Source organism: Pseudonaja textilis, chromosome 1, assembly GCF_049901715.1.
Source record: "Pseudonaja textilis isolate UNSWEBS1 chromosome 1, rPseTex1.2, whole genome shotgun sequence".
NCBI classification, from domain to species: domain Eukaryota; kingdom Metazoa; phylum Chordata; class Lepidosauria; order Squamata; family Elapidae; genus Pseudonaja; species Pseudonaja textilis.
This window is the reverse complement of record NC_141990.1, coordinates 308,633,268-308,644,014: the sequence shown is the minus strand read 5'-3', so window position 1 is coordinate 308,644,014 and position 10,747 is coordinate 308,633,268. Positions and strand designations below refer to the sequence as shown.

The 10,747-nt window shown below is 36.6% G+C and overlaps 1 protein-coding gene across 5 annotated transcripts; it reads left to right on the top strand.

The window, feature by feature from the left end:
• Nucleotides 1-2,240: 2,240 nt before the first annotated feature.
• CDKN3 (cyclin dependent kinase inhibitor 3) lies at nt 2,241-10,486 on the top strand. 5 transcript variants are annotated; one of them, XM_026698722.2, is made up of 8 exons: nt 2,258-2,373; nt 4,060-4,142; nt 5,355-5,407; nt 5,507-5,551; nt 6,382-6,604; nt 7,071-7,102; nt 8,304-8,407; nt 10,194-10,486. In XM_026698722.2, exons 1-8 carry the CDS (start codon nt 2,356-2,358, stop codon nt 10,278-10,280), a joined length of 645 nt encoding a protein of 214 aa, XP_026554507.2. In that variant the 5' UTR covers nt 2,258-2,355; the 3' UTR covers nt 10,281-10,486. The 5 variants fall into 5 exon arrangements, with proteins under 5 accessions (XP_087778558.1, XP_026554507.2, XP_087778556.1 ...); XM_087922433.1 differs by having other exon boundaries at nt 2,263-2,959; XM_087922432.1 differs by having other exon boundaries at nt 2,241-2,351; nt 8,304-10,486.
• The last annotated feature ends 261 nt before the right edge of the window (nt 10,487-10,747 follow it).

Sequence of the window (10,747 nt, the reverse complement as noted above, 5' to 3'; positions counted from 1 at the left end):
ATGAAGCAGGAGTCACAAAAATAGTATGATTAATAAAAATATCACTGTATATGTATTTATAGATGTATCTTCGTATCTGTGTGCATGTATTGATGCTGCAATGTTTGCATTTATGTACTATAATAAAATTTAGTGATAAACATACTAAAAGGAAGTTAACAATCCTTTACCCATTTACTGGAAGTTAAGTTTCACTTAACTTGCTTGATTTATATGAAAATATGGTGCTTTCAGTTTCCGTATTTAACCTAGCTTAATATATTCACAATATGTTCAGAAACATACCTTTGTTTATTAAATACATTTTCTGATACCAAATGGATTACACTGACATTTTACAGGGAAGAAATTATATTGTTCTTACACTTAAGATAGCAATTTAGAGCCATTGGAAACAAAAAATACAATGCAATGCACTCACAGCTGCTCTTCACATGGCTTCTCTTCCAAGGAAAACAATCAGGGCTTATTTTATTTTCTAGAAGAGGAGGAAATATAACATCTTATGGGATTCATCTGAAAATTTTAATCAGGACCGCTAGATATCAAAAAAATGGAAAAGGGTTACTGTTATCTTGTCTGCTTGGGAAACGCAAGTCACCACAGGCTGGGGATCAGCAAAATCATAGCCAACATGCTTGGATGCCATTTCACACAATACATATGGTACATAGATCTTTAAGGCACCCTTGATATAGTCTCATCTTTAAGATATGCAAATTTCAACTTCCAGAATATTGTTGCCAAGTCTGAAATACATTTGTAGTGCTGAAAAAAAAAGAATATCGTCTTTTTTAGGAATAAGCAGCTTTTAAAGTTATGCCTTCTTGGTATATTCTGGAATCTGAAATTCACGCATCACTCTTTAGATGTTTTTTAAATCCCAGTTTTATTGTATTTATAAATATAAATATTGGACTAAGCTAGGCTAGAGAGAGTGACCCAAGGACACCCAGGGGGCTTTAAGGTCTAAAATGCAATTAGAATATTGAAGATGGCATTTAATTTTGTTGTAAAGGTACAATGGCAATAAACGAAACAACTCAAGCCTTGCTGGTGCCTTAACCATTTCTAGACCCATCATCTTAAAGTTGCCAAGTTTCAAAGATGCTGTTTCTAAATTATCTTCAGCTTTGCCTCAAATATTTTTGTTTGGAGGTACAATCCTACTTAACTATCATATCTTTGCTATTCAAAATTGGCATTTTAAAAAACTACCCGTCTCTTGACAAAATCCTTCACCAGAAGCAGATTTTAAATACTGAACTACTTCCTGCTTTTTAGGAAAATTTATCTCCTGACTGACTCTACACACATTTTCTTCAAAGAAAATCCTTCGAGTTGGCGCTGCGCGTTCCTGACGTCTAACCGAAAAGAACTTCAGCTTCTCATCAATATCTTTAAAGCGCCCTTATTATACGGTATTCCGACTCTCAAAAGTTATCATCCAATAAGAATTGTCCTTTCAAGTTAAGGAATTTGGGCGGTAAATTTGTTTTTTACCTGCTGGTTGATTGGCCAGATTGGGGAAGTTTTCGCGAGGGGTGGAGTACCAGCTTTTTAAAACGGTTGGTGGGCGGGGGGGAGTTGCGGCTTTTTGGCGGGAATCCGCATCTCTGAGGTAGGGGGTATCTTAGCAACACAGCGGGGGGGGCTTCTATTTGGCGTTATTTTCTGCATTTTGGAGCAAAAACCCGTCGTTTTCCCCGCCTCTCCTTGAACTTTTTGCCATTGCCGGGGGCCCGAGTTTGTTCTGAGTTTTCTTCGCCCACGGTGGGCAAACGTTATACTTTAAATACTGTTCCTTCTGTTTTATTGGCTTTAGACTAGAGGGTTTCTTTAAAACTATTTAAAAAATCTTTGTTAATGGACGAAAAGAAAAAAACATGCAAGGAAGCCAAATTAGCAAAGAAACTATGTTTAACTGTCTAGGGAGATTCTCAGTCATCCAGGGCATGGTTGTCCCAAAGGTGCTTTTTCAAGAGGCAACTGGACTTTCTGGTGAATTGGACCAAAAAGTTCAGTTGCCTCTTGAAAAAGCATCTTTGGGACAACTATGGCTAACGTTTATCAATTTGGGCCAATTATTTGAAACGATTCGGGTTCCTGAGGAGAAGTCCCGAGCGGTTTCCGCGCGAAGGCAGATTTACCGCTGCTTCTGAGGCGCCGCCCCCAGTTGCCTAACCCCGCCTCCATCACAGATTAGGGAATACCATTGGTGGATTAATGCTCCCGGCTAGCACTGACGTTCCATGAGAGGAGAAACGAAGCCGGGAGGAATTTGCCTATGGCTGCCCTCATCACAGAGGCGCCGCATAAGAATCAACTAGAAGAATAGAAGTTGTTCGCTGGTGAATGGGTAGTCTCATCCATGTCAGTGCCCCAGTTAGGATTAAAGCTTGGCATATCTTTTTATACGTGAAGCCGCAAACAAATAGGAAAAAAATCCGATTTCTGGGAGCATCCGTTCAGATCAGCACGTGAATCAGAATACAGCTGGCAGGGTCTTTGGAGGTCTTCTAGTCCAGCCCCCTGCTCAGAACCGTATAGGTTCTCCCCAGCAGGAGAACCTATACCATTTCATACAAGTCTCTTCTTTAAAAACCTCCAGTGATGAAGTACCCACAGCGTCTGAAGGCAATCTGTGCCACTGGTTAATTGTCCTCACTTAGGAAGTTGCTCCTTAATTCCAGGTTGCTTCTCTCCTTGATTAGTTTCCATCCTTTTTTTTTCTTGTCCTGCCCTCTGGTGCAGGAGTAAAGTTGGTGAACTTGCCAACAATAGACTAACCCGTTTTAACGCCTTACAGCATCTGATGACGTGAGCTACCTGAAAATGTATGCCACATAAAAATGTGCTGGTCAGAAAAGGTGCTACCAGTGTCCTTTAGAGACATTCTATCATAAACATCTCTTTATCACACCATTTTGTTATCAGCAGACTATGGTTTCTAATAATGGTAATTGGTTTTAACTGTGTCTGTTATGATTGTAGTTAATTTTGCACTTTGTGTCTATTAGCTGCCCAGAGTCATGTGAGATTTGCTATTTCTAATGCTCCTTTAGTTGAAAAAGGATAATATAGGAAGTTATAAGTGATATTCCCAGGGTAGCTAATTGGTAATAATTTGAGTTGCATAGTATTTAGATTTGATTCCATAAATGTGCTTTGGAGCAAGAAATGTGCTTTTTCCGGATGGTGTGTAATTCCAGGGAAAAGCTTTAAAGAATTGTAAGCAGGTGTCATGGTGGCAGCTTTGCATGATCAGGAGCAGCTTTCTGGGATTTATTAAATTATTTGCAACCCATCTTTTATCCAACAAATCTGGGTGGCTTAAAATATAAATTGTAAGGAATTAAATATGATGCACACAGCAAAGACCTAATTAAATAGTTCATATTTCTCCTAAAAATTATTTTATCTAAAGTTACTATATTTATTTCCTTCTCCCATCTGCTATATTCTCATAACTAATTCTAACAAATCATTTAGAGTTCTTTAACGCCCTATTGCTTTTTCAAAAATAATGAACCAAAAATAATTTCCAAGGCAATCCTATAACTTTTATTCACACAAATATCCTTTAATGACACCTTATCTTTGTTCCTCTAAGCTGGTTTTAGTGGTTTCTGGACCTAATGCATATTTCTTTCTTTGGCCATCAAAGTCTCAGCATTGTTTTTTTATTTTTCTCATAACTCAGTATCTCTATCCTAATCTTTGACACTCCTTTTTACCACTGTAGCCAAAGATCCCCAGGTGATCTACAACTAACTCTTCCCTTCTAATCGTAATTTCTACCTTCCAAACTGCATATCCCTCTTTTCCTGTTCTCATTTAATTTGAAAAGTTAGATGAAATCAAAATTTTAGGAGCATAAGCATTTAAACAATCTAAACATGTACCAGTCCTAATTCAGTTATTTGTGGGCAATTGTAAGGATTTTAAGGTATTAAATTCTTATGTGTGGAAAGGGAAATTAATGTGGTTATCCTATAATAACTCATGCAGTAAGTGTGTTTATGGTATGAAAATATTTTCTTGCAATATTTCCTTGAGATGTGTGCAATGCAGGTAAACCAGTTTGATTCATCAGATGAGGAGCCCCTGGAGGAAGAACAGACACCCTTTCAAGTATCCTGGTAAGACTAAAGGTGGTGGAGCAAAAACTACCTTTAAAAATTTTTGGAACAACTTCAATATACTTCCATATCTGATTAACATATTGACATTTTTAATTTATTCTATTTTAATTTTTCACCATCTCATTAAATGACAGTATCTCTTCCGAACGCTATAATAATCATTTTGCTTCTTTTCAAGAAGTCAAAGTAATAATATAACCTTCTTCTGTCTTTTTTTATAAATTGACTAAACATATAGAAGGAATCATTAAACACTTTTTATTTTTTTGTTTTTAAACATTTTTGTACATATCTCTCGTGGTCCTACTTTTATTTAAACTCTGTACCTGTAGTGTGATTAGGAATACCGATTGTAAGTGTGGCAATGAACTTAGAGCTGGCTATACCTAGATCTCATCCCAAAATTTTGGAAAGTAGAATGAGGTGATCAGTCAAGGTCTTCTATAGGTCTAGTATTTGTTCTAATTTTTCCATTTGAATCAATATAATATCCCTCCCCTTCTATATATTCAGTGTTACATGTAAAGATTGATAAAGTAGAGCAAAGGTCTTCAAACTTGGCAAGTTAAAGACTTGTGGAAGCACCCAGGCCCTTGCATTTTGCACTTGTTGAAGCTCTGTTACAGTTGCTTAGTCAAATGATAATGGAGATCTGAGCCACTGTAATCAGGTCCTCTCATCCCAAGTGAAGTCACAAACTGCCAAAGCTTCAGCAAAACCACAGCCTCCACTTACTGACCCGGCAAAACCCCTGAATCTAGAAAGATGCTCCTTAATAGACATTGAAACCCCATTCATAGAATTATAGGGTTGGAAGGAACCTTCTGGTCCAACCCTCTGCTCAAGGCAAGAGGCCTTATTCAGACAAATGGCTGTCCATCTTTTCCTAAAGAACTCCAATGCTGGAGCACTAACAGCTCAGGGAAGCAAGCTCTTCCATGGATTGTTATTATTGTCAGGAAATTTCTCCTTAGTTGCAGATTGGATCTCTCTTTGGCTTAAGGAGTTTCCACCCATTGCTTCTTATCCTGGGTTTTTCAGATTATATTCAATATTCAAATATAAAATATGAGGCAGGGAAGATCCCAATTTATAAACCACTTCACTTTGCTAGGGTTTAGTTGTATGTCTTGAGAGTAAATGCAGTAGATAAAAATGGCAATTTGTAAAAACTTAACTGCTATTGGGTTTTGTGCATTCTTCCTATAGGTTACCCTTATCACCAGCTTATTCCCAATTCCTAGGAATCAGTTCACTACCAGGTAAGTACATAGAAGTGGCTAAGAATAAATCTATGAGTATTTTAAATATCTGTTGTAATAGCATTGTTCGTTTCTTTTCATCTTTCGTACTTGATTTAGGTTGTCGATTCAAAAATATTAAAAGAAACCTTCAGAAAGATATAGGTAATTATCAGTGACACAGAGGTATGTCCTTCAGTAGCTTATTTTTCATAAATCTAGTTTTAATTCCTTGGAACTGCAGTTAACCATTTATTTGTGTTAAAAGACCTGTATCTCACAAATCTATAACACTTGTAAGAAACACAAAAATAAGGAACAGAGAACTCTGCAAAGCAATTGCATTAAGATATGGCATAACAATATTTATAGTTGCACATGAAAGTAGACTAGATACCAGGTGAAAAACATTCCACAACTGGAATTCTAGTATGGAGTTTTTCTCTGTTAACCAACTAATTAACATCTGATGATGGGCAACTGGAAAAAAAAACCTCAAAAGCAAAACATAATGCATGGGCATATGCATACTGCAATCTTAGTTAAGGTATGAGCTTTAGTAAAATATAAGCTTGTTAAATAAGTGTTCTACATGGAAAAAGTACTTTTTAAAAATTTAAGCATTTGAAGATGTTTTTTCTGAAAGGGACATTTTTATTAACACTATTTTTAATCCAATAATCTGAATACCATGTACTCTGTAAATATTGTTGTCCTTCTTGAAACCTCTTGTATTTGCTAACAGAATGAAATAACAAAATAGCAGATTTCACAACCGTTCCTGTATTTAATACTGCTAAAATTAGGTAGGCTTAAATCTGACATCTTTTATTTGCCTAGCAGACAATGGTACACATACTTGAAGGCAAAGCTACTTAGAAAAGTCTGCAAATTATATTTTTCTAACTAGTTTTGCAATCAATTCCCTCAATATCATGAATATGTATGGATTCAGATTGTATTTAACACTTTAGCATATATGTTGCTTTTTATAGATGAACTAAAAAGTGATGGGGTGCTCGATGTATTTGTACTCTGTACCAAAGGAGAACTCACAAAGTACCGTGTCCCACACCTAATGGAGACATACCAGAATTATGGGATCACTGTGCATCACCATCCTATTCCTGATGGAGGTACACCAGATATTGCCAGATGCTGTGTTATTCTAAATGAACTGAGGAATTGCCTTGAAAGTAAACGAAAAGCCACAATACAGTTGAGTTCTGATATTCTATTCATTTACCCTCTAAGTAAATGAAAGTGATTCAGTCACTAAGTGTTCATCTGCCACCTCTGCCAAAATTTGACTTCTATTTGCTGCAGTCAGCTTCTGCTGTATCATTCCAAACTATAGATCAAAGATACGTTTTTCTGCTTTCTATGGAACTTCAAAGTTGCATTGAAGAGTAGAATGATCAGTTCAGACTCCTTTGACAATTTCACTACCATAAAAAATACTACTCTAGAATATGTGATCACAGCTGAGAAAGCTGATAAGCACAAGTATCAATAGCCCTAGGGAAAAAAAGCATTGTTTTTAAGTTAGACTTTGGAATAATAGATCCAACTGAAAACCTCTATATTTGAAGAATCACAGCAGATTTTAAAAAAACTATCTTGGTTATGGAGATTGTCATGTTTACAGCTATTGCAATATATTCCTTTTTAAAATTTCTTTTAGTTGTTATGGAGGACTTGGACGATCCTGTCTCAGTAAGTGGAAGTGCTCTGTTTAAAAAAAATGACAAAGTATTGCTTTTTAAAATATTATTGGTAATATTCTACAGCCAATTACAGAACTATTTTCTTCATACCAGGCAAAATATCCTCTGCAATACACACAGACCAAAAGCTCTCTTAAATCTCTCACAGCCAACAGTAGGCTTATATTGACTTTTTAATTTTTAAGTTTGAAGGAGATAAACACATAGTTTTGTATAAACTGTAAGAGCTATCTTTTTTTAAAAAAAAAAGCTGGTCATGAGAAGCTAGAATACAATAAACATACAAACTGGAAAAAAAAAGTAAATGCATATTATCTGTGTCATATCAGGGATTGTTTGATATAATGCTCTACTTGGCCAATACTGTGAAGCTCTAAAGCCTAAATGATTCCCACTTGTATTGTAGCAAAAATTTCAAGAGAGAAGCTGAAGCCCTATCATGATAACCATGAGCAATAATGGGACAGCAGACACTTTGGACCACCTGAGTACTTTTTTTAAAAAAAAATCATGTAAAAAGCATTTTACAGCACGATGACATGTAATAAAGCCAGCATCTCACATCATGATTTCCAAGAATCTCTTGAGTGTGCTGTAATATAGGAAAACCATTAAGTATGTTATTTCTATGCTGACCTCTAATTTACTCTTGTTCTCTCTAGTGGTCTAGCAAATCTCCATTTTATAGCTTTTACCGTATTTTCAATAACAAATATAATCAAGGGAAGAAATGCAAGTAATTCTCCCCACAATCCTCCTAAGAGTTGATCTGACAAGTAGGGTAGTAAAAAAAATAATCAGGAGGGTCACAGCTTTCAGGATTGGGCTTGAATTGTGTGGCGTGATTGTGAATGCGATCTTTGTTTTTTTAATATCTCTCCCTGCTTACATGGAAGCTGTGCTGTCTAAATCTAGCTGGCCCTGCTTCTATAAATCCCTATTTATTAAACTATAAACACAAAGGTTTTGAATTTGTGTTTCAGGCTCAGGTGTTCCTGCATTTAACAGGCCTAACCTGCATAAATGCTTTCATTGATATTTTCCAAAATAGCTGACATGTGAAAAGCTGAGAATTCATGAATAAGCATGAGAATCTTAATGTTCTGTTACCTTGTTTACCTTTAAAACAGATTGCTCCTCCTTACCAAAAATGTCTTGTTCACTTAGGTCATTCTATGGTTTTCTTACAGTAGCGGCTTGCCTTCTCCTCCAGGTATCTGACAACATAACTCCGCAACAGGCAATAGACTGCATGAGGGAGTTGAGAGGTTCAGGTGCAATACAAACTTTAAAGGTTAGACCTGCCAAGGAGGAAATAGAACTTAAAAGATGCTTAATTTGTTTACATTATTTCTGCACCCCTCCATATTTCCCAAAACTTTGTAGGATACTCAACTGCCACATTTTGCTTGCTACTAAGTCTTCTCTCGATTAAATACACCCTATTTGCCCTCAGGCCATAGACCACATCCATGGCTGCTGCTGGATTCCCCTTGATATTGTTAAACCTTTTATTCTTTTATACATTTATTTAAATATTAATTATTTACTTAGCATATGGCATACAATGTCAGTGAAATCTACAAATGCTACACACAGCGCAGTCCTGAATCCTAGGTTGCTAGTTCATTCTGTTTGGCGCTTGCACACCTATCTATGGTGCACCCCTGGGGTGGACTAGCTTTATACCAGCTAACTAGCAGCACTCAGGTTTATTGGTTTTTCCAGGCTCTGCCAGTGTCGTCTCCTGTTGTCTCGTATCAAGCCGGTCCAGCATCAGCTTCTGCTCTCCTGTACATATGAACGCAGTTAGGCATTTCTCACCAAGTGGTACACTGAAGCATTTTTATCTTGGCTAGGATTCATTTTTTCCTGTCCATATAGGCCTGCCCTTATTGTTTAACAAATTGTGTAAATTACATTGCTTCTTTCTGCATTAGGCTACTTTTAAGCTAAATACTTAACCAAAAATTATTTAGCTTTCCTTGTTATGTATAGCTGGGTTTACACAACACATGTTCATCCATGTTAAAAGGAATTGAGTAGTTTATAAATCAGCAAGTTATGGAAATCGAGTATCATCTCTATGGTGGCCCCTCTTCTGGAGAACTGCTTACCCCACATATTAGAACCATATCCTCTTTACTGAGTATTGGGGAAGAGCTGGAAGAGAACCTTTTTTAAAAAAAAATTCTTTCATAATTTAATTCTGCTTATTAGGGCTATTGTATTTTGTCACTCTTTTGATATTTGTAACCTCTTTTTATTGTTATAGAATTATATTTATTTACAGCCAAAAGATACTAGTTGGGGCTGTTTTGGAGTAGAGTAATATAGAAATACTACTAATAAATATAAATAATAATGCTTGTTTAGATACAGGTTACAGAAAAGGTAATCCTCAATTTGCAACTAGTTGCTTAGCAACTGACTGAAGTGATGGTGGACCTCCCCAGGGCTACTTACGACCCAGATTTGAAGTTCCAACAGTTGCCCCTACATTCACATGATACATTTTGGGTGCTGGTCTGCATTTATGGCCATTTGCCACATTTGCTTACAAGGATCACTGTAAAATTGGACAGTCACATTATGACCCACCTAATGATCAGTACCACTTAGGGCTATAATTGCAGACTCAATTGTAGGTCAAGGACTACTTATAACAACTACATTCTATGAAACTAGTTTGTACTTATTTGCTGAGTCTCCTTGCTTTAAGTGGTGCATGTTGGGGTTGAGTACTATGAAGTATCCCCCCCCCCCCACCTCAGAGGCAGAGAGTTTTCTAGTGAAGATTGCTGCAATCAAGGATTTTTCAGGGGAGGTAGGGAGAATGTCTGCTGTCAGTTCAGTTATTAATGGAAAACATTGTAGAAGCCTGTCCTTTTATAAGAACAAATACAGTATCTACACCTTCAGAGGAGAGGAGAGTCTAGTTGGTAGAGTTGGAGAATGGGAATCCATTCTATGTTTCTTCTCTGTGGTTCTCCACTCATTCCAAGCCATATCATTAGAAAAAGTTAAGTCATCCTAACATTGAAGTTCAATCATTCTGAAGCATCCTTTTTTCTTTACAGCAGTACAACTACCTTCATGATTTTCAGGAGACCTTGGCGGCCTATTTGGCAACAGAAAGTGAGCGACCAAGATCAGTATCCCGATAAATACACCGAGTTTAGTTACTACTTGAAATTATACATTGCACTGTTTTTGCTTTGTGCATAGTGGAAAATAATTTTATTAATTGCCTGCCAGTTACTGCCTTGACGAGGGATATGAGTCCCTGAATAAAGTTCCATCTGCGGATTGTGTTTTGACAGCAAATTATAGCATGTAGCAGAATGCATAATAAATATTTTTAATCTTTTTACTTTATATCCTTTCCAATTCCTGTTAGATTTCTCTGCTGTGATAGGGTGTTGTTTTTTGTTGTACACCTTTATGCAGTTTATGGAAAAGTCTCCATAGGAGAGTTACATTAATTTATATTACAGCAGTGCCAACTTTTTGGTGGAGTATATTGTGAGACACTAGCAATAGAAATATTGTGAATTGTTTCATGTGTTCACTTTTCAATTGGTGTGTCCCTGTAGATGCCTATGGGAAACCAGATGCTTGTTCACAAGTAGAG

What these genes read in the sequence shown, in the direction of transcription:
- CDKN3 (XM_087922430.1), top strand. An exon ending in AGGAATCAGTTCACTACCAG is followed by an intron (nt 5,408 to 5,506) that starts GTAAGTACATAG and finishes TACTTGATTTAG; the next exon opens with GTTGTCGATTCAAAAATATT. An exon ending in AAACCTTCAGAAAGATATAG is followed by an intron (nt 5,552 to 6,381) that starts GTAATTATCAGT and finishes TGCTTTTTATAG; the next exon opens with ATGAACTAAAAAGTGATGGG.